Source organism: Schistocerca gregaria, chromosome 11, assembly GCF_023897955.1.
Source record: "Schistocerca gregaria isolate iqSchGreg1 chromosome 11, iqSchGreg1.2, whole genome shotgun sequence".
NCBI classification, from domain to species: domain Eukaryota; kingdom Metazoa; phylum Arthropoda; class Insecta; order Orthoptera; family Acrididae; genus Schistocerca; species Schistocerca gregaria.
Window position 1 is genome coordinate 86,037,134 of NC_064930.1, and position 27,099 is coordinate 86,064,232.

Sequence of the window (27,099 nt, forward strand, 5' to 3'; positions counted from 1 at the left end):
AAGCTCCATCAGATAGAAATCCAGTGGCATGTATGGCACTGCAACGGTAGTGAGAAGGGTCCACCCTGGAGGAGGGAGGTCTGGAAATGTTTTTGTGTCATTCCCTGGGTGATCTTGTCATCCTAAAAGACACAGTGGAGCAACACAAGTAGGAATCTATCCTCAGAGGCCATGTCCACACCTACACTTATTTATTCCTTGGCATTATGGCACCTACCAACAGGATAGTGCACATGTCACACAGCTCATGTGGTTTGAAGAGCACCAGGATGAGTCTAGTATGCTCTCGTGGCCACCAGACAAGCTGGATTTAAAACTGATAGCAAATCCGTGGGACCACCTCAGTTGGTTTATTTGTGCCATGGATCCTCAACTAAAACACCTAGATATGTGGCTGCTGTATTGGAAATGGCCTGGCTCCACATCCCTGTTGGTATCTTTCAGAATTTCAATGATTTTCTTCCTGCTTTTCTGCACTGCGAAAAATTGTCATTCAGGCTTTTTACGGATTGTCACTTTAATATGACTGGACTGTACGGTTTTACATTTGCCCCCCTAGCCATTCCTGCCTGTCATCTTTACACCTTTTGCCAGTCTCATTTTTTAGATGTCATTATTCCCTTTTGCCTCCTTAATTTCTCATATTTTGATATTTCCTTCTTTTGTAAATTGAAGTCGAGATGCCCTGTGTTATCGAGTGTTTTGTTTTATGCGTATTTGATCTTCTGTTTCCTGCCCTATTTCATGTCTCAAAGCTACCCTTCTTCTTCAGCTGCATTCTCTTCCCATGTTCGAGATTAACATTGCCTAATGCTCCTTCTGAAACTCCCAACAGTCTCTGATCCTTTTCAATTTATTCACGGCTGATGTCCATAAGTTGCCACATACATGTCATCCCTCAAGTTTTAATTTGTACTCACAAGCAATAAAATAGGGTCAAACCTCATATCTTGCCATGGAAATGTTTCACAATGTAAAAACAAATGTGTCAAAATATCTATCGCACCCTTGCATAATCAGTCTGAAACCTTGCCATGTGTCCAAGTCTCTCCCACATGTAGAGTCATCATTCATCAATCTTATTAAACCAAGAGTTAGCGATGACAGAATTATGCCGTGTGTAAAATTCTACTGGTCTATGACCACCTCCTATATTTTGTTCTCTTCCTTTCCCTACTACCAAATACATTCACTCAACACAATTAGTTTTTGGTCTCGTTTAAATATCTGTGCAACATTTCTGATTCCATAACGTTTTTATCAATCTTACAAACCGCTAGTTGCCATACACACTGTCGTACAGGGTAGCCATGCGGCCTCAGGCGCCTTGACACAGTTCGCATTGCTTCCCCCATTGGAGGTTCAAGTCCTCCCTTGGGCATAGGTAGGGGTGTGTGTGTGTGTGTGTGTGTGTGTGTGTGTGTGTGTGTGTGTGTGTGTGTGTGTGTGTGTGTGTGTGTGTGTGTGTGTGTGTTTAGCATAAGTTAGTTTAAGTTAGATTAATTTGTGTGTAAGCCTAGGGCCCGATGACCTCAGCAGTTTGGTCCCATGGGGACTTACCACAAAGTTCCAAAATTTCTATACACACTTGTACTACCATAGTGGGGGCATTGCCTTAATGTCTGTAATGGCAATGATTATGTGATTACTAGGCTGATAGAGGCTTACACCCAATCCTGTTTTCTTATTTATTATTATACCTAGTTCTTTGTTACCTCCTATTTGGTTTTTTGTTGATAATTGTACTCGTGTAACAGGAAAGCCTTTTATTCCTGCCAGTGTGCTTCATAAATTCCCTATATGTGAAATGGGTACCTAACCATTTTCCTTTTCAGTTTCTTTAACATGCCTATCTGATTAAGGGATACAACTTTACATACTACAACCCCTAGAAAGCTCATGTTGTTTTTCTTGATGACAACAGCCTGCTAAGTAGTCCTGCCTAAAGAGTGAAATGAGGGACTATTTTACATCTGGAATATTTCACCCAAGAGAGTGCCATCACCATTTAACTATGCAGAGGAGCTGTATGCTCCCCAGAGAAATAATAGCTGTAATTTGCCCATGCTTTCAACTATTTGCAGGTTATGTTGTATAACATTATGGGATCAGATTAAGCAATCATCCAGATGTTGCTTCCTGCAGCTACTGAAAATGAAAATGCTTCTGGCTGTCCTCAGGAACCACATTTTTGTCTGGTTCCTACAGAGATACTTCTCCATTGCAGTTGCAGCTATGGTGTGACTATATGTATCAATGAGACACTCAGGCCAACCCATTTGAGTTCATGAAGCATATCCATAACACATTCGTGTTGATTGACCCTACAGATAAAAAATGTAGTGACACTGTATTGAATTGCATCGATTTCTTCCCTTATACTGACCTTGGGGGATCCTTGACACTAGAGCAGTACTCATTAATTGGTCACGCCAATGTTCTACATGCAGTCGACCATTCACCTTCCACACTACCATTATTACATGCTTATTCCCTTTACTATAACTTTTCGATGATACCCCTGAATATTTAATAAATGTGACTGTCTCAAGCAGTACACTACTAATACCATATTGTAACCTTTGGCATTGCATATCCTGGACGTTTGCATTAACTTAAATTTATCAAAATTTGGAGCAAGTTGTCATTCTTTGCACCAACTAGAAATTTTGTCTAAGTTGTCTTACATCCTCATACAGTTACTCAATGGTGACACCTTCCCATACATCTCAGCATCATCAACAAAGCGCTGCAGATATCTGCTTGTGATGTCTGTTACATCATTTGCATATGTGGAGAATAAGTGCGGTCCTAGCTCACTTCCCTGGATCACACCTGACGATACCCTTGTCTCTGATGAACACTGACCATCAAGGACAGTTACTGGTTTCTGTTACTTAAGAAACTTTGAGCTATTCACATATCTGGCAAGCTATTGTGCCTACTGGTACCTTCGTTAGCAGTCTGCAGTGGGGACTGTATTAAATGCGTTCCATAAATCTAAGAATATGGAATCTGCATGTTGTTCTTCATACATGGCTTGCGGGATATCATGTGAGAAAAGGACCATTTGAGTTTTGCATTAATTATTCTTTCGTAATCCATGGTTAACTGTAGACAGAAACTCTTCAGCCTCAAAGAAATTTATCATACTTGACTTATGAATGTGTGGCAAACTGATGTTAAGGATGTTGGTCTGTAATCTTGTGGGTCTGTTCTTTTCCCTTCTTATACACGGGAATCATCTGCACTTTATTGTAGTCACTTGGGGTTTTGTGCTGGGTGAAATGTTGGTGATAAATGCAAGCTAAGTAAAAGATAGTACCACAGAGCACTCCCTGTATAATCGAATTTTCATTCCATCTGGACCAGGTGATTTACTTTTTTTCCTAACTCTTTTAGTTGCTTCTCTGCATTGAGATGACTATTATTATGCCCTTCATATGGGAATGTGTATGATGGCCAACTGATGGTATGTTTGTACAATCCTCTGTGGTGCTTAAATCCATCTTTCACAGCAGCATGTGGGTGTGTTTTACTAGGGGCATTGAAGGAAGGTTGGAATATATGACAGCAGTAGGGAAGTGCTACACCTGTAAGGAAATTAAATTCACATATAACTTTGCCGTGAAAAGGGGGCATCATGTTGAGTAAAGACATGCAGTTAGCCCACCTGTATCAATGTTGGACTTCAGTCACTTCTGCAGAATGTGTCTCACACGTTTATGATGTGATAATTCCTACCCATTTATTTTCTAGTCTTATGGTATCAAATATCTGTGTTGTTCCACAGTATAACCCACACACAATGGTCATGAAAAGGTACACTCGTTACCGCACCTGTCACTCAGTTTCCGATACTAAACAGTGACACAGACTCAGTGTCTTACCCTTGCAGCCTCTGCATATTGCACTGTTGTACTGAACAACAAGGCAATTGTATTACACTGTACACATCTGGCACAGAGCCAGAAGTCACCGTACATACAATCTCCTCACAGCACTCTACACTATTGTCAATTTGCCTCAAGCCATCGCTCCTTATAGTCATGTTACTTTGCCCTTAGGCTCTGAGGCAGAACCATCAGAATTATCAGTCAGCAAACCATCACAATATTCAGGGATCAGACCCAGAAAGAGAATGGGATAGTCAGGATCAGTAAATAATGCCCTTGAATATCTGAAACTAGCCTTTACAAATAGCTTTAGGAACATGAATATGTCACTCACATCACCAAAAGAAATAACTTCCATAATAAAATCTATAAAAACAAAGCATTCTAGTGGTTACGATGAAATATCAACAAAGTTAATGTTCTTGTGAGTTTAGTACAATTCTAAGTTACTTGTGTAACCAGTCAATTATAACTAGGACATTTCCTGACTGGCTCAAATATGCAGATGTTAAGCCTCTATTCAAGAAAGGGGATAAAGAGATGCCATCAAACTACAGACCGATTTCACTTTTGCCAGCATTCTCAAAAATTTTAGAAAAAGTAATCTACAGGCAGCTTCTCAACCATCTGACCACAAATAACATATTATCAAGAACACAGTTTGGATTTCTGAAGGGTTCTGATATCGAAAAGGCTATTTACACCTACAGTGAAAATGTACTTAATTCATTAAATAATAAGTTACAAGCATCAGGTATTTTCTGTGATTTGTGTAAACCACAACATCCTTTTAAATAAATTAGAATTCTATGGTGTCACGGGCAGTGCTGCAAAATGGTTCAAGTCATACCTCGCTAACAGGAAACAAAGGGTGTCAGTGCAAGGGACTAGTGAATTAAGTCATCATCAGAATGGGAAGAAATCCATCTTAGGGCCATTGCTTTTTCTTGTGTACATTAATGATCTCTGCCAGAAGCAGAGTTCGTTTTGTTTGCAGATGACACAAGTATTGCAATAAATAGTATGTCAACTGTAGTTCTAGAAAGATCTACTAATGATATTTTCATGGATATTAATAAATGGTTTAAAGCCAACTCACTGACATTAAACTTCGAAAAGACTCACTATATGCTATTCAGAAGCTGTAGGAGCTTTCCACCCAGCATATGCATAAAGTACGAAGAAGAGCAGATAGAAGAGGTTGACAGTCTTAAATTCCTGGGATTACACTTGATAATAAATTCAGTTGGGAGGAGCAGACCACAGAACTGCAGAAACGCCTTAACAAATCTGTATTTGCAATTCGAGTGTTAGCAGACATAAGCGACATAAAAGTGAAAAAGCTTGCATACTTTCATTCCATAATGTCATATGGTATAATATTTTGGGGTAACTCTTCAAGTCAAACAAAAGTTTTCAGAGTCCAAAAGCGTGTAATACGTATTATTTGTGGAGTAAACTCACGGGTGTCTTGTACAAACCTCTTCAAAGAACTGGATATACTAACTACTGCCTCTCAGTATATTTACTCCTTAATGAAATTTGTCCTAAATAATGTATCTCTTTTTCCAACCAACAGCTCAGTTCATACATACAATACCAGGAACAAAAATGATCTGCACAAGCACTTAAAAGCACTCACTTTAGTTCAAAAAGGTGTCCACTACTCAGGAACACTCATCTTCATTAATTTGCCAGCAAACATAAAACATTTAGTTACAAATAGAGATCAGTTTAAAAGGAGCCCAAAAGACTTACTAGTGGCCAACTTCATCTACTCCATTGACGAATTTTTTAATAGAAACAAATGATGTGTTTATATATTTATACTATTAGTATTGTTATTTCAGCTTAAAAAAATAAATAAAAAAACGTGTCATGTTTCATATCCACAAGGATCTCCTCAACACGGATCTATGGAACGGAAACTAATCTAATCTAATCTAAGATTTAATCTTATGACTCTACTTCAATTCTGTGAGTTGAAGCAGAAAAGAGAAAAATGCTGTTCAGATAGGAGGCAAAATTTGTTTTGTTGCCTATTTTTACACCACCTGCAATTTGTAACAAGTGCACAGCATGTGTAATAACTCCCATAGAAAGCAGAAGGCAACACTATGATTAAAAATGTGAAACGTAAGAAACTTGGTCATTCGTCTAGGGACAGTAAAACTTAATGCTGGCTGAGTGATCTGATCGGTTGTACTTAGCTGATGTCTACAGCATATAGTGCTCTATGGTGGCAGACAGTGAACCCTTAATTGGCCTTTATGACAAGGAGCTGTTTGACTCAGTCCTCATGAAATTCAAAATTGTCTGTTAGTTACTGAAATTTTTGATCTCATGTGCAGTTTTTGGGGTCTTCAGTTGATGGCAATCAGTAACTTTACATAAATTCCCTGAAAACATGGCCAAAACTAAAATTGTAGGTAAGTTCTCCTCAAAGTATGGGTAAGTTTTCAGAGAAAAGTGTTCCAATTCTTAGTATCTTAACCAACTAATACTGTATGATCCTTATTGCCAGGGACTATGGAGACAGATTGGTGTGATGGCAGGACAAACATCGTGACACTGGTTTCCATTATTAGCCTGGAAGTCGATCTTTAAGTAGCAACTTTATGTAATTCGCTTGAGAATTACATACCCAAGAGCAACAGTTTATAAGTAGCTTTGTATTTTCATGTAACATTCATTTCAGTGGATTAACTCTGCTGATAATGCATAGACTGTTGTATTTATTTTTCTGAATCGATGACGTTTGGAGTCTGCTCCCTTCAACCACACAAACCAATGAACCAATTATTTTTCTCAATATAGAACACTTATTAGTTTACTGCACTGACGTGGAGAATCAGAAACAGCTGACAGGCTTCATGATATAAGCTAGTTTTCTTAATGAGTCTGTTATTAAAGCAAAATCTATACCATAAGAATGTATGTAGTTTTTGTCAGTGTGTGAAATATTTCGAAAACTGGGCAAATACTGTTGTGAATAGTCTCAGTAATTGTAACAGGAAATTTTCTTGCTAAAGATGTTCGAGATGAAAAAATGCAGGAAATTAGAATTTTTGTTTGTTAACACAACTTTAGCCATGTAAAGCAGTGTGAGTTTGGAATAAAACTGTTTGTAATTAATGTTTTTGCTGTTAAATGAAAAGTGTCACTGCTGATGACACTGGTTTCAAAAAGTAAGGCAAATTGTCAAAGCACATTTTTTATGGTGAGAACTGGAACAAAGTAATTGATGATACTATTCTCTGAAATGATTTCCAAGCTTATTTTTGTTTCAAGAATGAGATATTTAAATGGCACATATAGCAATCAGTTCAAAAAGTACACTTTTCATTTCATCAGTTTTCATTAATTTGGATATGAATTTCAGATATGAGAAGCCTTATATGAACCGTGGACACGAAGCCCATGCCTACTACAGTAGTACAAGTTTATATGCCAACTAGCTCTCCAGATGATGAAGAAATTGATGAAATCTATGAAGAGATAAGACATTATTCAGGTAGTGAAGGGGGATGAAAATTTAATAGTCATGGATGACTGTAATTCGAGAGTAGGAAAATGGAGAGAAGGAAACATAGTAGGTGAATATGGATTGGGGCTAAGAATGAAAGAGGAATCCGCCTGGTGGAATTTTGCACAGAGCACAACTTAATCGTAGCTAACACTTGGTTTAAGAATCATAAAAGAAGGCTGTATACATGGAAGAACCCTGGAGATACTAAAAGGTATCAGATAGATTATATAATGGTAAGACAGAGATTTAGGAACCAGGTTTTAAATTGTAAGACATTTCCAGGGGCACATGTGGACTCTGGCCACAATCTATTGGCTATGACAACTGAAGAAACTGCAAAACGGTGGGAATTTACGGCAATGGGAACTAGATAAACTGACTAAACCAGAGGTTGTACAGAGTTTCAGGGAGAGCATAAGGGAATATTTGTCACGAATGGGGGAAAGAAATACAGTAGAAGAAGAAAGGGCAGCTCTAAGGGATGAAGTAGTGAAGGCAGCAGAGGATCAAATAGGTAAAAAGACGAGGGCTAGTAGAAATCCTAGGGTATCCGAAGAAATACTAAATTTAATTGATCAAAGGAAAAAATATAAAAATGCAGTAAATGGAACAGATAAAAAGGAATACTAACGTCTCAAAAATGGCTAAGCAGAAATAGACAGAGGACAAATGTAAGGAAGTAGAGGCTTATATCACTACGGGTAAGATAGATAGTGCCTACAGGAAAATTAAAGAGACCTTTGGAGAAAAGAGAACAACTTGTATGAATATCAAGAGCTTAGATGGAAACCCAGCCCTAACCAAAAAAGGGAAAGCAGAAAGGTGGAAGGAGTATGTAGAGGGTCTATACAAGGGCAATGATCTTGAGGACGATATTATAGAAATGGAGGAGAATGTAGATGAAGATGACATAGGAGATAGAGATATGATATTGTGTGACGAGTTTGACAGAGCACTGAAAGACCTGAGTCGAAACAAGGCCCCGGGAGTAGACAACATTCCATTAGAACTACTGACATCCTTGGGAGAGCAAGTCCTGACAAAACTCTACCATCTGGTGAGCAAGATGTATGAGACAGCTGAAATACCCTCAGACTTCAAGAAGAATATAATAATTCCAATCCCAAGGAACGCAAATGTTGACAGATAGGAAAATTACTTTTAATAAGTCACAACTGCAAAATACTAACGCATATTCTTTACAGACGAATGGAAAAACTGGGAGAAGCTGACCTTGGGGAAGATCAGTTTGGATTCTGTAGAAATATCGGAACAAGTGAGAGAATACTGACTCTACGACTTATCTTGGAAAATAGGTTAAGGAAAGATAAACCTACGTTTCTAGCATTTGTGGACTTAGAGAAAGCTTTTGACAATGTTGACTGGAATACCGTCTTTCAAATTGCAAAGGTGGCAGGGGTAAAATACAGGGAGCCAAAGGCTATTTACAATTTGTACAGAAACCAAATGGCAGTTACAGTGTCGAGGGTATGAAAGGGAAGCAGCTGTTGGGAAGGGAGTGAGACAGGTGTGTACCCTCTCCCCCAATGTTATTCAATCTGTATATTGAGCAAGTAGTAAATGAAACAAAAGAAAAGTTTGGAGTAGGTATTAAAATCCACAGAGAAGAAATAAAAACTTTGATGTTCACCGATGACTGTCAGAGACAGCAAAGGACTAGGAAGAGCAGTTGAACGGAATGGACAGTGTCTTGAAAGCAGGGTATAAGATGAACATCAACAAAAGCAAAACAAGGATAATGGAATGTAGTCGCATTAAGTTGGATGATGTTGAGGGAATTAGATTAGAAAATGAGACACTTAAAGTAGTAAAGGAATTTTGCTATGTAGTAAAGGAATTTTGCTATTTGGGGAGCAAAGTAACTGATGATGGTCGAAGTAGAGAGGATATAAAATGTAGACTGGCAATGGCAAGGAAAGCGTTTCTGAAGAACAGGAATTTGTTAACATTGAGTATAGATTTAAGTGTCAGAAATTCGTTTCTGAAAGTATTTATAAGGAGTGTAGCCATGTATGGAAGTGGAGCATGGACGATAAATAGTTTGGCCAAGAAGAGAATAGAAGCTTTTGAAATGTGGTGCTACAGAAGAATGCTGAAGATTAGATGGGTGGATCACATAACTAATGAGGAAATATTGAATAGGATTGGGGAGAAAATGAGTTTGTGGCACAACTTGACTAGAGGAAGGGATCGGTTGGTAGGGCACGTTCTGAGGCATCAAGGGATCACCAAGTAGTATTTGAGGACAGTGTGGAGGATAAAAATCGTAGAGGGAGATCAAGAGATGAATGCACTAAGCAGATTCAGAAGGATGTGAGCTGCAGTAGGTACTGGGAGATGAAGAAGCTTGCACAGGATAGAGTAGCATGGAGAGCTGCATCAAACCAGTCTTAGGACTGAAGACCACAACAACACAATATTTGTTACATTAGTACAAGAATGTTGTGTCAATATCGTGCTTTCCTTAATTTTCTGTAAGAGCAAGATTGGAAACAATGAAGACTAAAAGTCTGGAAAAATGATGTTGAAATATAATGTGTAGTAAATAAACCTGCGTTCTTAAGCTTCTCAGCTGATTTTCAGGCTCCTACATAAAGGAGAAAAGTTATGACTGTCTGTATGTATTGCTAATTTGTGCAGAAATTGTGATTATCAACCTGGCATGTTGGACAATTTGGTGATATAAGCTGTTATTGCTGTTACATGATGAGACAAATTGCTTTTCCAGTTCTCAAATGAGACATGCATTAAGGTAAACTAATGCACAGTAATTAGACTGCACAATCAGTACACAGAAGACTGTTGTAAGCATTCACTGTCTGTGATCAGAAGCCACTAGAACTTGTAGAGTCAACTCATGCCGAGTTCACCCAATAGACACCATTATTTGCTGTCACTAGATATGAGTGAAACTCTGAAGGTGTAGGGCTACATAGAAGAGAAGTAGCGCTACTTTGTGACAGGAACTTTTGTAATATCCTACGTGTATACTTTCAGTATGCAGGGGATAAATTGAATGATGTGGAAATTTTGCAATTTCAGTACACCCTCAAGGTCACTGCAGCTAATAACAATGCCGCACTGGAGCTATGTGCAATCATTTGACGTGACCATGAAGAAGATTGTGGGCTATCAGACTGAATACCCAAGTTGGGCAGTTCTCCAGAAGAAGATAAAAGAACTAACAGCCCTCCTACAAGACCGCATCAAGCACTGTTTAACCATGGATTCAATATGCTACACAAGCGTCATGATCGAACTGATAAGAAGAGACCTCCACTGTTCATCTTGGCAGTAGATATATCTGAGAACAGTACAGGCTTCAAGAACAGAGAGGATGTCATCTAAATGATCTTCATGCTGGATATGCTAATATGCTTTGACTTTTAAGGTGGAACCTCTCACAGCTGCATTCAGCACTAAATGTCAATGAATAGATCACATGACACAATTGTGTTAAAATCAGGTGATATTTAATCAGTGTGCTGGCAGCCATGACAGTTGCAGTTGCACCCATAAGAAAGGTGGCCAGTGCCCTCTCTTGTGTTGTAGCTTTACAGCATGCAGAAATTCTGGAAATGGGATCCAAGATTCAATGAAGTATGAAGTGAATGTGCAAGAAGAAGAAGCACGGGAAAAGTGATGGAGAAGTGTGGCACCCTCTTCGGTTCGGACCATGAACTCAGCAAGTGGCCTCTGGTCCCTGTGCCCAGTTGGAACCAGTGATAGTGGTTGAAGAGCCAGCTCCACAAAGTTGAGCGAAGCCAGTCAGTGTCAGAACACAGACATGTGAAAATCATCAGAGTGGCAGTATGTGGCAGAAGATTATAAGACGAGATACAGGGAATTTCCATGTACTTTAGCATGTTATTTTCTTTGCATTATCGGGTTGCACCTGATTCAGTTATGTATACTTCCTGTTCTTTTTTTTTTACAGTGAATTCTTTAAACATGCTGCAAAATTTCACTTGCTTTTCTGGATCAGAGCATTTTAAAAGTGGACATTGCTTGGACCCCTCACCTGTATCGTTCGGAATAGTCATCTGGATCACTGTGATGAAGAATGATGTACCATGATTCCAGTCTGACCATACAAAGTTGTTTTCTTTGCACTTGAATATGCATCGATATGATGGTTAGGGTCAATGCCTACGTTTCGCAAAACCAGTTGCTGTAAGTAAGTCATTCAGTCTACTTCACTCTTTAACATTTGGCATTAGTGAACACACCTTGTAACCAGTGCCATATGTGTCCACATACACTGGCTTTCCTTGTCTGCCTACCTCTGTTCAGCACCTATATTGTCCAGTAAATCTCTAGTTACCCCCTGCATTTTCTTTACATTTTCTCTCTGTTAGCAGTAAGTGGCTCCTCCAAAATTGCAATTGTAGGAAGTGTATTTACAGGATTATTAGTATTTATCCAATGTAGTATTGTGAATGGCTCTCCCTGTATAATTTCTTATGCCCAGTCGGGCCCCAGCTACAGCAGTCAGTCAGCAGCATGTTACTGTACTGTGTCAAGTGTTATTCTGTATTGACCTTTGGTGATATTTGCAATCTTGTAAATTAATTTTGTGGTTTGTTTGGGCATAGTTTATACATAGCCTTTAAAAATGAGATCATTATCAAGATAAAGACCGAGTTAGCAATGTGAGGGATGTCTATTAATTGAAGATTGTTTAGTGTGAAAAACAAATAGCATGTTGCAGATGATTTACCTTTTAGCACTATGTAAGTTGTTTAATTTACTATGACTTGCAGCTTGTTCTGTAAGCACCAGCTCTGCATCAGGGCTAAAGCTTCATTACATTTCGTTCCCATCTGTGTTCTGCAACCACCTCAATCTGTGACCAGCGAGTCATCTGTATCTTTACCACAAATCCAATAGCCTTGTGACTAGATCCCAGTAGCTCAAGAAGAGGCTTGCACTGTTCTCAAGTTTGGATTTTTTTAAAATTCTGCTGCACTTCACTCAGTGCTTTGATTATGGCTCATGTTAATCTTTTTTTAGCTGATCTAGCTTTCCAACTTCCAGTCATTATCTTCATAATCCTAACAGGCATGTGATTTCATGCAGGAAGACTTTTGAAGGTCCTTCCATTCCACTGGACTGTCCTGCTGTCAGTGTTTGTGGCTGCTACATCGTATTCAACAGATTACTTCTCAAAATGTTTACCTAATATTTAAGCTGTAAAATCATTATTACGAAATTCCACAATTCACAGTTTCTCATTTAATGCAGCCGAGAAAGCCAAGGTACCTACAGTCAATCGAATGACATAGTAGCATCAGTTATTGACCCAGTCAGAAAGACACACACATGCGGCTGTAACATGACAGTTAAGCACCACTGTAAATCAATGAGTAATGACCAAAGAACAATACGAAAAAGGTAAACTCGCAACTCGCATGTACTCTACACATGCATTTACTGCCATAGTGTGTTACATAAAGCAACAAATACAGGATGTATAGTGTGCACTCAGTGCAACAAATTACTGCATGACATATAAACATAACTATAGAATGAATGGAGAAAGTTAATGTGAAATCGAATACAAGCTTTACTTTGGTGTCAATCTTTATAAATTGACTTTCTTATTTTGAGCCAAAAATGTAACTGCAGTTAGCTTGGAAAACATGCAATATATGAGTGGAGAAAATGAAATTTTCCCATATAATCACCTCTTCTGAAACACAGGCTCCTCGGACTGTTGAACTCAGTGTACTGCTGGTGTTATTATAAATGTTTGTTGTAATATTATTACCAATACCACTGTAAACTCAATTTGGAACCACACAAGGTTCAAGCTAGTTCTAGTTTATCTTGCCACTTGTGAAACTGTTTCATCTCATAAGCAGTGAATTAGCAGGAATGTTGTTATTTGTATACTTGAAACTATTTCTCCATTGGAAATAAGAATTTGTAGACTGTTGAAGTAATGTTTGTGTATGTAGAGAATGAGATATTTACTGCCTTTCTGTTCATGCTTCAGGTTGACTAAAATCGCTAATGAGTGTGGTAACACTGGATGTGAAGAAACATATCTGCAGGGAGTGACTTGTGTGGAGCTGGATATTGATGCAGAGAAATCGACACATGTTGTTGGTAGTGGATCTCTAAATCAAGTGTGTCTCTTTAAGCAGGATAATGCCCTATGTGCTAGAAGTAATAACAGCTTCAAGGAATATGAATTCATGTGTAGTTCATGCAAGCAAACCTTTTTGTCAAAGTACAGTCTAATAATGCATGTGTTTACACATATTGATGGTGTACAGCCACCTGTACATATCTGTACCACATGTGGTGAAGTATTTCATACCCATGATAGCTTGAGTAGGCATTCAATGGTGGAAAAAAGGACTAGCCAACGAGAAAGTGAACAACATAGCACAGTCTCTAATATCAAACCAAACAGATCTGATATTTTTGGGCCATCCTATAGTCAGTCAAGTCCTTCAGTAACAAACAATGCTGAGAGACCACATGTATGTGACGTTTGTGGAAAATCGTTTGATGCTTTGCGCAGTCTTAAGAAACATACTTACAATCATACTGACAAGAGACCACATAAATGCAAAGTTTGTGGGGTTGCTTTTATTCGCCATTCTCATCTCAAGCAGCATTCTCTGTCACATACTGGCGAGAGAGCGCACAAATGTAACGTTTGTGAGAAATCATTTATTCTGCGTAGTCATCTCAAGACACACTCCCTAATACATATCAGTGGGAGACCATACAACTGTGAGGTCTGTGGGAAATCCTTTACGGCATGTGGTAGCCTGAAGAGGCATATGTTAATACATACTGGCGACAGACCCCACATATGCCATCTTTGCGGGAAATCATATATTGTAGCCGAAACTCTCAAGTATCATTTATTAAAACATACTGGGGAGAAACCGTACAAATGTGACTTTTGTGGCAAATCGTTTTCAAGGTCATTTACTCTTAAGGCCCATTTAATACAACATACTGCTGAGGCATCACACAAATGTAATGTTTGTGGTGAATCGTTCATAAACTCTTGGAAACTAAAGGTGCATACATTAATACACAATGGCGAGGAGAGAGACAAATGCGATATCTGTGGGAAATTATTTACTAATAGTCGTGGTCTCAGGGTGCACAAATTAAGACATACTGGTGTGAAACCACACGTATGTAATGTATGTGGAAAATCATTTACGGACGCTGGTAATCTGAGGAAGCATATTTTCATACATACTGGTGAGAGACCGTACAAATGTGTTGTTTGTGGCAAATCATTTACCGAGTCTAGTTGTCTGAAGAAACACCACTTAATGCATACTGGCGAGAGACCTTACAAATGTGACATTTGTGGCAGAGCCTTTACTCAGTCTGTTAGTCTGAATGCGCATAGGTCAAATCACTTTCGCCAGAGTACAAAAATTTTATAACTGTGGGATATTTTAAAGAAATCTCGATAAGCTGGGTAGGTATGTTAACATAGAAGACAGATCTCACAAAAATATGTCACTGATCAGCTGCAAAAACTGAACTAGATTTTTTAAGCAATGTGCTAAAGACAGACAACAGTAATTGCACAGAGGGAATTGTTTTAGATATTATTATGATACTATATCAGTGCATTGTGGAGAGCCCATTTTAAAAGTATCATAGCTTTGATCATTGTCAGGTGTGCATAGTGGAAAAATTTTTACAGGTTTTTGTGGAAAATGTGCCATGTGGAAATGCAGACCAACTTTTTAAAGGTTGTATTTCGAGAGATAGTTGTTGTGTGTGTAAACTGGCTAAAAGTTGCCCATTGGAACCAGCCATGTGTGTGTGTGTGTGTGTGTGTGTGTGTGTGTGTGTGTGTGTGTGTGTGTGTGTGTGTGTGTGTGTGTCTGAAGTGTTTGTTCTACTTGTGTTAATTTGTCTCTTGAAGGATTGAGAATTATGTTTAATGTATGTACCCCTTGTATTTAACCAGTGTAGTTTTGCTGATATTGGTAATTATAATTTATCCTCATTTAAGGTAGTTCTGTAAAATATCAGTAGAACAGTCTAAACAGCAACTTCAGCATTGTACATATGGTCATAGTATAATAAATATGTATTTTCTCCTGTTGTAATAATCAGTGCACTTTTGGACACATTATTGAATTACATGTTAATGCATATATCAATACATTATTTAAATTTCATATGCCACAGATAGTTTGAAGCAACTTCCTTTTGAAGCTTCATTATTGAAGTATGTTTGAGACATTTTAAACTTTTATTAGTTAATACTTATATAATATTGTTCATTGTATCACCATTTGTGTCTGAAGGTTGCTTGTGTAAGTTCCTTTATTTATACATGTATAATTAGGCTTGATTGTTAGTATTATCTGAAGAATCTGATTCCACCTCATATTACTCAATTGTGGTGCTTTTCTATGACACGCCTTTGCAACCAACTAGCTGTGGGATACGTTTCTGTTGAAATAATTGACAGTTACATTAAAGATAGTTCTTTATTGTTTCTAAAAGAGTGGTATGTTTTGTAAATATAGGATAAAGTACTAAATCTGTCAGTTGCTAGCTGTAAAATGGTGTCTTCTGCTGCCTATGTATTGCAACCCGTTTTGATTTCTTATGTGGTAAAGGAAACAGAAATGAGTTTTTTCCTGCTTGTCAGACAATTGTCCTCATTGATTGTTAATACTTAGCCATTTCCCTTCTGGAGACATACGTTGTCAACTAATGTGTGTATCTGCATTAAGTAATGTGCATCTGGGCTTCCTCGGCAAACGGATACTGAAGTATCATGGTGCAATGTACTGAGTATTTCTGAAGTGCTATCTGTGAAGCCTGGTTACATCATAAAATTTGTTAGCACCAAGAGTATCATTATAGCAGGTGAATGGAATCTAGTTCTTGATTATCAGGATTGCTAAAAATTATGTCATTACAGATCTAGTGATTTAAAGGTGACTTTTCTGTCAACAGCTTGTTATTTGATTTTAATAAACTATTTTGATAATTACATGTCATATTCTACACACATCATGAATTCAGTGTTCCTACATAATTATAAGTTGACAATACGCACTGTACTTCATGCGTCCTTCTCCTATATAGTCTGTTGCATTCTGTTCATACACCAATTATACTGTCTCATTTTGTGTGAGGCATGAAAGCCGTCAATGACAGATTTTGTTTATTGTGTTTTTGTTGCCAAAAGAATTGTGCTACTTCATAGGGAAATGTAGTATGCTGATCATTTCTTTCGTGTTCTCATATATTGAAGTTTGTTCTGAACCTCTTTAAAATCATTTTAATTATATTCATATGGTGTCAGAAATAGTGTAGCTTCAGGAATGATTTTCTACTAGAGTGAGAACTTAATTGCTGGAAGGTGAGAGGTTGCCCATCTAATATTTAAGTAAGTATATAATATGTAATACATGTCCTGTAAATTTGATATTTAACACATATAATATGTGTAAAAAGTTAAGTAGAATGGCTACAGAACAGCTACAGAACAGCTCTCATTCATTATTGAAAATTGGTGATGCATTTCTTAACCCTTTCAGACCTGATTTTTTATTTACTTGTAAAAAAAAATCTGACATCATTTTTACATTCTGGTGAGTCTCCTGATAACGTTTTCCTAAGATAAAAATTTCGTATCAGATCTACTTTTCTGGATATTTAATGTACACGAATGTGTGCATCAGGTCTCAAGCTTCATATCATACATTAAGGTGGTTAACAGTAGAGTTCAATTATGCCACTCTTTATTTCACTTTAAAAACAGAGGAAATAACAAAAATAATTCCATACTACATTCTTGTTTAAACAACAATGATCAACACCTGATTTTAAGGTTTAGTATGAAACTGCAAAAAAAATTTCAGTCCTTTTGGAGACACAAATGTGCTTTACATTTTCTGCACTGAATTCTTGAGTGCCCTGTACATTTTGGAAATTTGCAGCGACTTGGAGCTCCTACACCATGCAAAGGCAAATGGTCAATGGAATCAAACTGTATCTCTGTAGCTGGCCGTAATTCTCTTTTTCTTGGTATGACTCTCATGTCTGAAGCCAGTCCATCATATGGACGCCCTCTCTTCTTTCCAGTCACTTTCTTTTGGCACAGTGTCAATCCATCTGCTACCCTGATATGAAATGAAAGTAGGTCCATTTGCTGCTTCTTTGGGATACACAGGTTGTCTGCATCTCATCCGTATTCCAACCAACTTTGCATGATGGCAGAGTCAAGAGCATGAAAAATCATTCACAAAGGCCATTTTCGAGATCTGATGAAAACTCTGTAGTAGCTCATCAATTGATCAAATAGATCCACACCACCCATTGCATGATTATATCTTCTCACTATTTCAGGTCTTTCTACTTTCACATCTTTATGGTGCTTTTTGTTCCAATGCTCGACTTCATCCACTGAGCCTTTACCATCAAAGTTAGTACACAATACAACTGGCTTATTGTCTAACCATTTACACATGGTATTGTCATCAGCACTACTGATTTCTTCACAGTAACCTCTAGTTTGTTTCATTACTGTTTTTTCATCTGAAATAGGCAAGTTCTTTCCAAATATGTTTTGACGTACAGTACCTTCTGCATTGATGCCTTGAGATTTCAGAACTTGAAACAGATGATAAGATGAAAAGAAGTTGTCAAAGTATAATTTATGACCTTTACCTTTTGAGAGTGGAACAGAAAATCCTAAAACAACAGCAGGACCTAATCCAAATTTTTTACAACATGTGGTATTTAGTTCAGTTGTAGCACCTTGACACAAAAGGAAATCGTGCACTATTCCACTCTTTACACACAACATGGAGACTTTGATTCCCCATGGACTTGGTTTCCCCTTGACATACTGCTTTGCAGAAAACTTCCCAGTGAAAGGAATAATTCCTTCGTCCACAAAAAAATTCACTTCTATAGGAAGTTCACTGCAGCGTTTTCGAATGGCTGTGTAAACTGGCCTGACTTTGTAAAATTTATCTTTTTTTTCAGGTGGTTTCTCCAGATTTTTCACCAAGTTTAAATTTGTTCGGAATTCTAAAAATGTGTCTCATGAAATGTTTTCCCAAGACACATTTACCTTCAGGCTTGTATCCCAATACATTCGTAATCTGGGAAATTTCAAACCGCCAATCAGCACTTCTAGTTCTTGAGTTGTTGTGTGCTTGAATGAGGATTTGCCTTGTTGTAATGCATAAATATTAGTATGTGCTGTCATGCTAGTGAACAAATCATCCGGTCTATATCTTATGAAGTATTGTATTGGAGAACACAAGACAGATACTTCAAAATTTGGAGGTTTGTATGTTTCTGCCATGGTACTTAGAGGCTTGTGCTTCCGTTTTATGGATTCTTCAGGTGTCATCATTATGTTGTCACCCAGGTTATTTAATTCTGGATTGTTTTCATTGCATAAAAAGTTCATTTCAGCATCTACCACATCTACGTCATCTTCATCTTCAGATATGGTGTTTCTACACACATCATTCACGCCCACTTTATTTGCTCTAACATGTTTCACTATTTGGGGAGCTTGCCTTACAATAAGTGCTACACTGCTACCCTCATCTCCACCCAAACTGTCACCATTTTCAATTATGTCCATAGTCAAGTCCCAATCTTTCTCCACAGAAAGACATTCCTTATCCATGTCTGTAAGTCAAAAGCCAGAAATATAAAATAAAATCACGTGTACTGGTCAGTTATTCTCCTCCTTGCTGCTGGTACTGAAATTTCTGAAAAAAAAATACCACACGTAACTACCATCGCCAGGCAAATACATCTAGCCAAATTTTAGGTTATGTTACCTATTTTACACCATTAAGGACCTGTTGTACACAAATGTGTACATTAAATTTGCCTGATACATAACACAAATATGAACTGAATGAAATTGCTGAAAATTCCACTGAAAGAAAGTCTAATGTTTCCAAAATAAGGAAACCACACAAAAAATTCATTAACAAAACCGACAATGTGACTATTACAGCAATAAAGTCAACGAGTAATGGCTTCCCACCGAGAGACAACACCAGAGAGTATATTTTAACATGTAGTTCACTGACTGCTCACAAGAGAGCAGCAACTGCTGGAGCATGGCTAAAATAAACCTACACAAAGGTGTACAGTGAGTTTTGATGCACCTGACATTTGTCAGCGAAATATTAGTGAACAAACTTCATGTACAAAATTGTGACCACCAGGTCTGAAAGGGTTAAATTTCCAATAACTTCTGCTGTGTTGGAAATGGATGACCTGCTTCGGTCATATAGTTAATAATACTCTCTGTCTTTACTGTAGCTTTTGAGATCAAACATACATAATTAGAAACGTTCGTACTGAATTGTTGGTAGAAAGGAGCATTTCATCCATAGACAGCTACAAAGGGCCTAAACGGTTAATGGGAATGTATAGAAATGTCAATTTTGTGTGTAATTATGACATAAAAAGTTTAAGGGAAATGGAAATTACTTGTATATGTTTTTGGTTATAGATGCATACTTAAATATCATAATTAACTGAACATTACATTTTTTGTCAATCTGATACGATTTTGGCCCTATTCTTTACTGTAAATGTGGAATAAACATCAAGGCATTTCAAAAGCCTTTGTATTTGTCAGTGAAATATCTTCTGTCAAAAATAACATAAATAGTGAGTCCTTTGTGACATTTATGTCCCAAGAAATATCGTTAACTGTGTGCTAAAGTTGACAAAAATTGTTTTCTTTCCAATCAAATTTTTCAGTAAATTTGATTTCACTTTATGCTTTTTGCTGTCTCTTTCAGATATTTCGGATTCAGAGAACCATCTGTTATATCATTTTGTTGAAATATTAGACACTATTATTACACCTGCTTATGGAGACAGCTTCAGACGGTTTCCTTCAGAGTAAGTGGAAGAGTTACTGCATGCAATGACATGGAATAATACACCCTTCGTGTCAGTCTTAGTATCTCAACGATCTGTCCCGTAGAAGAATAGTTGACAATAAAAAATGCTGTGAGGCTAATCCTGATAAGCAGTAAGACATAAAGCAAAGTCGAAATCAGCAAAATGAGATCACAGGAAGACATATCACTGAAACACAACATAGCAGCCAGATATGGGGTAGAAAATATAAATGGCAAGGTGGTCCGAGGAAACTAGTCGGTAGCACTCTAGGTATAGAGGGCGAAAAGTGCGCATTTGAGGGCATTGCTGCAACATATATAGAACATAGTAGCATGCTCCCAATATGGGTATATAAACTATGTGGGTATATAAGTATACTAAGGGCGTGGTTACCTGCTCTGACACAATGGAGATGGACCCCACAGAGTTGTGTGGAAGAATGTGAGCATCGCAGTGGTGCAGAATTATATGAGGAGAGTCAATGGAAAACTGGAAAAATTGGCAATGTATATTCTAACACTTATTATTCCCTAATTACTGGAACATATCCTTGTCAGTTATATCTGCCTTAAGGTTCGCCCATTTGTTCCTAACATCATGCTATGCTATAAATGTCAAAGATTTGGCCATACCACTTTGGGATGTAATGGGAATTGTGGAGGCCTTCCTCACGAGTCAGGGACTTCTTGTACACTTCATCCATAATGGGGTTCACTCAGTGTGGATCATAAACTGTGGAGTTTAAAATGAGGAAAAGAAAATTCAAGAGTTAAAAGTACAGAGACGCGTACCCTATGGTGAAGCTGAAAAGGCTTTCAAAGCCATGTAACCACCGGTTTTTGCAGTTTCTTTTGCATCAGCCCTTAAAGCACTAATAGCTAAGTGTAATGCCTTCATACAAACCCAGACCACAGATTCAAGTACGAGCACATTCACTTGTTACTGTACCTGTGGGGGTAAATGCTCCACTTGCAACTGATGTAGCTCAGAAGTCGTCAGCAGTAGACTTACCATCTAAGCCATATACCACTCCCCAACTTCATAAGTCACCTATGCCATCCAAGCCACCCAGGCAGTCTCCTCCCCCTGTCACTAAAGAAAAACGTTCTTCTCAAAGTAGTTCTAAGTCCAATAAAGCGGTAGGTAAGCCTTTGGATCGATGAGTGCTCTTCCTATCTGACGGCGACTGTGCTCTTGAAGATATTGACCTCAAATCGAAGTAACTAGAGAATGCAGAACCGGCTAACGTTTCCCCTGACCTACCTGGGAAATCACTGCCTCCAAGGGAGAAAGGAAAGAACCGCTATTGCTAACCAGTGGCTTCCATAGGGACTTTTGTGTTGCAGTGGAATTTGAATGGATATCACTTGCATTTGGAAGAATTGCAGCCGCGGGCCCCGGATAAACATTTCTGCATCTGCTTATAAGAAATGCATCTTAAACTCACCGAGACACCAACATTGTGGGGCTACCACATATGCAGACAGGGCTAAAGGTGTAGTGGCTATTTTTCTTGATGACAGATACCACTCCTCTCCTGTCCCTCTTACGACGACCATCCAAGCAATTGCTGTGAAAGTTCTCTCACCGTTTACTATCACAGTGTGTTCTTTGTACCAGCCCCCCCCCCCCTTTGGGTGCGGATGCACTGACAGAACTCTTCCAGGCACTTCCGCGCCCATTCCTTCTTGTGGGTGACTTCAATGCCCACAACGGGCTGTGGGGCTCGGATACTACTTGTTCCAGGGGTCGGCTGATCGAGTGACTCATCCATTCTGAGGATATCTGCCTTTTGAGTGTGGGTCAGATGACTCACTTTTCCACAGCTACAGGGTCTTTTTCAACTATTGATCGTTGATTTTGTTCCTCAGCTATTGCAGATTCAATTCACTGGGAAAAGTCTCCAGATTTACATTCTAGTGACCACTTCCCAGTGTGAATTCGTCTGACGCCTAGAACAGTCGCCAGCAGGAGGCCACACAGGTGGATGATACAAAGGGCAAATTGGTTACAGTAGGGTCGACAGGCTATTTTTGAATGAAAGGTTTGTGAACAAGAGGCAGTGGCCCATATCACTCATGAGATCCAAAGGGCTGCTGCAGAGTCCATCCCCAGGTCTAGTAACCACCTCTGACAAAGGACTGTTCCTTGGTGGAATGTCGACTGTAGATTGGCAATCAGGGCCAGATGGACAGCTCTTTGGAACCTCAAATGGTGTCCAACTACAGACAATCTTCATGTCTTCAGGTCTGCAAGAGCACATGCAAGCCAAGTGATCAAAGAATGGAAGAGGGCTTCCTGGAGGTAATTCATAACTTCCATTAATTGGTCCACTTCTGCTGCGCACATTTGGGAATCAATAAGATGGATTTCACACAAGGGTAGTCCCCATCCCCTTATGGCGTTGTCAAATAATGGGGTCTTGGTGGACACGCCAGAAGAGATGGCTCATGTTTTAGCCGAACACTGCTTTACTAAGTCATCCAGACAAACTCCTGCTGTTCAGGTACTCCGTCAGACTGCAGAGATGAGGAAGCTCAATTTTTTTTCGCGCAGTTAGGAAGCCTACAACCTCCCATTCTCCATGTGGGAACTGGAATCAGCTTTAGCTGCAACCAGAGACACCGCTCCAGGACCTGATGAGAACCATTATACCATGCTTTGTCATCTGTGCCCTGAAGCGAAAGGTCAACTCCTCTCTTGTTTCAGTCAGATGGACTGTACCCCACGACTTGGAAGGAGGCAATCTTAATTCCATTCTGTAAACCAGGTAAGGGCTGTAGCACCCCTAACAGTTATTGGAGTGTCACTCTTACTAGTTGTATGGGTAAGACTCCTGAACGTATGGTCAACCGCCGACTCGTCTGGTAGCCTGAGTCTCGAGGCTACCTGTGCCACTCCCAATGTGGTTTCAGGCGCTACTGTTCCATTCTTGACAACTTAATTCTGCTGGAGACGGCAATACAGGAGTCCTCCATACACCGAAACCATTTAGTTTGTGTGTTTTTTGACCTTCAAAAAGCATGTGACACTACTTGGAGGTACATCCTTCGCCGACTTCATGAATGGGAACCACGTGGACGCCTGCCACTTCTGATCCAATCCTCCCTTGAGGACAGGCGTTTTCGTTATCGCATTGGCGATGCCATGTCTGATTGCTATGTTCAGGAGAATGGTATGCCCCAGGGCAGTGTCACATTGTTTGCCATCGCTATCAATGGCATTTCCTCTGCAGTCAGGTCTTTGTTTGTGGATGGCTTTCCAATCTTCTACTCTTCCTCTGATCTTACAGCAATGACGAGGCAGCTACAACAGACCATTAGGAGGCTGGAAACCTGGGCCCAGACAACTGGTTTCCAGTTGGCACCTGAGAAGACTGTGTATGTCAATTTTAATTGTGCTCGTCAGAGTTTTATCCAACCAGAGCTTACTATAAGGGACCGTATTTACTTTTTCAAGACACAGTGCACTTTTTGGGTTTAATATTTGACACCTGAAAGACCTAAGAACAAAGGACTTCCTGTTGTTAAACATTTTGAAATGCTATGGCGGAATAACACGGGGAGCTGTCACGTCCCGCCTCCTACAGTTTTATAGGGCATTTGTTCGATCACGCTTAGACTATGGCTGCGTTGTCTACGGATTGGCCCATCCTTCCTACCTCTGGATGTTAGATGCTGTCCACCATGTAGGCATTTGGATATCATCCGGAGCCTTTAAGACTAGCCCAGTTCAGAGTCTGTGTGCAGACGCTGGTGAACCACCACTCTGGATTTGGCGACATATCCTTTTGGCTCGACAGGCACTGGAAATCTCGGCGTCACCTAGGTCATTGGCATTTTGTACAGTGGTACAACCCACTTTCGAACGACTGTTCAGGAATCGGGCCCAAGCTACCCAGCCATTTGATATACATGCTACGGACTGCCTCAAGGATCTGGATCTCTCAGGCATGAAAATACACACCCAGGGATGGAAGACACTGGCGCCTTGGTGTCTTCGGAGGCCCAAAGTGGTTTTAAGATAGATGCAGTACCCGAAAAATTGTACTCCAGATACGGTTTTTACAACTATGTTTTCATCTATTTTAAATATGTACCCTTAGTTTATTTATACAGATGGATCCCAGCAGGGAAATGCTCTTGGTTGTTCTGTGGTTTTCCCTGATAGGGGCTTTAAAGTACATCTCCCAGAACAATTTACAAATTACGATGCAGAGTTATATGGCATTCTAATGGCACTGGAGAGGGTTCACAGACATCACTGTACGAGTTTTCTTGTCTGTTCAGACTCTCTTAGTGCACTGCAAACGCTTCGCCAAATGTATCCAGTAGACCCACTCATTCAGCTCACCCATGACTGCTTACAGTGGCTCCAATGCCGTGGCAAGGAGGTAATATTTTGCTCCGAACATGGCCACATTGGGATGCAGGGTTACGACATGGCTGATAAAGCTACCAAGGAAGCATGTTGGGATGGTGTTGTCCATCAATGTCCCATCCCATTGTACGCCATTATCACATTTTCTTACAGATGCATCATGCGTTGCAGTGTCGAACAACTAACTGTGTTTGCTCAATCTGACCACAAAAGCTTTGCGGATTTCTTGTCAGCCTCTCTGCTGGAAGGATGTTTTGATTACCAGACTGTGCATCGGGCATAGCCATTTCACACATGGCTTCCTCCTCCAGGGGGAGGATCCACCTTTCTGTGAAGTTTGTGGTGTGCCACTTTCAGTTCAGCACATTGTGGCTACATGTGTCTTGGATACTGATATTAGGGTAGTTCTTGGTCTCGCTGGAGATCTGCCCACCGTCCTCACAGATACCAATACCAGTGTTGACAGAGTGGTGATATTTTGTGAACTAACAGGCCTCATTCCTAAAGTGGTGGGGAAGAACGGCAGAGTTTAGTACATTATAAACTGCTCTGCATGTGAGGACAGCCTTTGTTATTACCCATGAGGTTTTATGTTCACTTTTCGTCAGGGCACTGTAGAGCAAGATGTCGAGCGCCCCCTCAACCTAACTCATCATCATCATCATCATCATCATCATCTGTTCCCCCATTACTAAATCCACTTGTGCCTCCTCCCAACCCCTGATCACCTTCCCTCTTCCATTGCTGTACACTTTTGCTCCTCCTCCCACCATTTTCACCAGCTCTTCCTCCACCACTATTCTGTTCAGCTCTTCCTCCTCCCACTATTCTGCTCAGCTCTTCCTCCTCCCACTATTCTGCTCAGCTCTTCCTCCTCCCACTATTCTGCTCAGATTTTCCTCCCCCCACTATTCTGCTCAGATCTTCCTCCCCCACTATACTGCTCAGATCTTACTCCCCGCACTGTACTGCTCAGATCTTCCTCCCCCCACTATTCTGCCCACCTCCCTTCCTGTCATTCTACCCAGGTCTTCCTCCCACCACTGTTATGACCAGGTATTCGTCCATCATACTGCCCAACTCTTCTTGCCCCCATCGTTCCCGTCCTTCATTCTAGCCAGCTCCGCCTCTGTCATAACGCTGCACAACTTTTCCTCCGCCATTCCTCTGTCCAGATCTTTCTGTTCTGGTTTACCCACAAGTGCTGACATGATGATCAAGAATGGAAGATCAGAGAGGGCTGTGAGGCGACGTCAGCCAGTATTATGCTGATGAACCCCTCTCTAGGGCGACACCAAGACAGGAGTAGCCTCTATACGAAGAGAATATACACGCTGGGCCTCCTAGTCCCAGCCGGAGTGGAAGATGAGCTGTCATACAAACACTATAGGGGTGGCTTAAGAACTGTATTGTTTTGGTTGCGTTGGAATTGTATATACCGGAGGACATTGAGTATTTGCATGCCGCCATTTGCTTGCGACACACCTTTGTGAATATGCAGAGTTATGTACTGCCAATTGAACTTACTGTAGAAACTCCATTAATACGATTTTCTTAAATTGTTGTCTGGCGATCTGACAAAACAGCTACAGCTTCCTAAGCACCCTATATTAGATGAGTGGGCAGACACAAAAATTGACAGTGAGTATTAAAAAAAGAAAACCGTGCCTCATGGCCATGGAAATTTCTTTTCTTTTGCTGATGCCTTAATTCTCTCTTGTCTTTCCATTGGAGGAGTGTTTACTTGCTTTAACAGTCGTGATTTTGCTAAGCAGTGTTTTCAGGTGGCCATTGCAGAAATTTTCTTTGCTTTTGTATTTCCTTTTCTTGTTTGTCTTGTCCTTTTTTTTTAATTGGTCCTTTCCAACATGCCCAGCCCACCTATCCCACCTTCTGCTCAGACGCAACAGCTGCCAGCATTAGATGCAATGCAGATGTTACAGTTTCAGAGCCAGCAAATATTTTCTCTGCTAAACATGATACAGCATATCATGGTGAACCAAACCACTAACACAGCTCAAGCAACACCTACAGCAGTTCCAAGTACTATACCTCCTTTTTGCTACTTTCATGAACAAGAAGAGGAATGGTTCGAGTGGTTGCAACAATTTGAAGACCACATAACTGGTCACAACGTACCAAGTTCTGTTAAACTTTCCTATCTATTGTCCACAGAAGGCAGTGCAGTGTTTAGACTCATCCAAAAACTGTTCCCCAATGTCACTCAGAGTGAATTTTCGTATGATCAGGTTGTAGATTCGCTAACTAACTATTATGTCCGATAAGTGAATATGGTAGCACTAGATATCAATTCTTTAATTGTAAAAACGATTTATAGGTTATGCCGAGAAAATGCAAATTCAAATG

The 27,099-nt window shown here is 39.6% G+C and overlaps 4 protein-coding genes and 1 long non-coding RNA gene across 18 annotated transcripts in view; 3 read left to right on the top strand and 2 right to left on the bottom strand.

Moving 5' to 3' along the window:
- Positions 1 to 11,473, top strand: part of LOC126295455 (zinc finger protein 708-like) — an 885,643-nt gene extending 874,170 nt beyond the window's left edge. Inside the window, exon 9 of the mRNA XM_049987986.1 lies at positions 11,384 to 11,473. Coding sequence (XP_049843943.1) covers positions 11,384 to 11,441 — 58 coding nt within the window. The 3' untranslated portion in view covers positions 11,442 to 11,473. The remainder of the gene's footprint in view (positions 1 to 11,383) is intronic.
- The window catches only part of LOC126295457 (zinc finger protein 16-like), a 356,400-nt gene extending 341,041 nt beyond the window's left edge, over positions 1 to 15,359 (top strand). The window contains exon 2 of the mRNA XM_049987988.1: positions 13,445 to 15,359. Within this exon, the coding sequence (XP_049843945.1) occupies positions 13,445 to 14,870 (1,426 nt within the window). The 3' untranslated portion in view covers positions 14,871 to 15,359. The remainder of the gene's footprint in view (positions 1 to 13,444) is intronic.
- LOC126295458 (piggyBac transposable element-derived protein 3-like) overlaps positions 1 to 20,065 on the bottom strand; it is a 354,659-nt gene extending 334,594 nt beyond the window's left edge. The window contains exon 1 of the mRNA XM_049987989.1: positions 19,266 to 20,065. The gene's annotated coding sequence lies outside the window, so the exon portion shown is untranslated. The remainder of the gene's footprint in view (positions 1 to 19,265) is intronic.
- Positions 1 to 27,099, bottom strand: part of LOC126295459 (uncharacterized) — a 1,097,875-nt gene that overhangs the window by 836,589 nt on the left and 234,187 nt on the right. The gene's annotated exons all lie outside the window — the stretch shown is intronic.
- The window catches only part of LOC126295452 (zinc finger protein ZFP2-like), a 909,451-nt gene that overhangs the window by 518,130 nt on the left and 364,222 nt on the right, over positions 1 to 27,099 (top strand). The gene's annotated exons all lie outside the window — the stretch shown is intronic.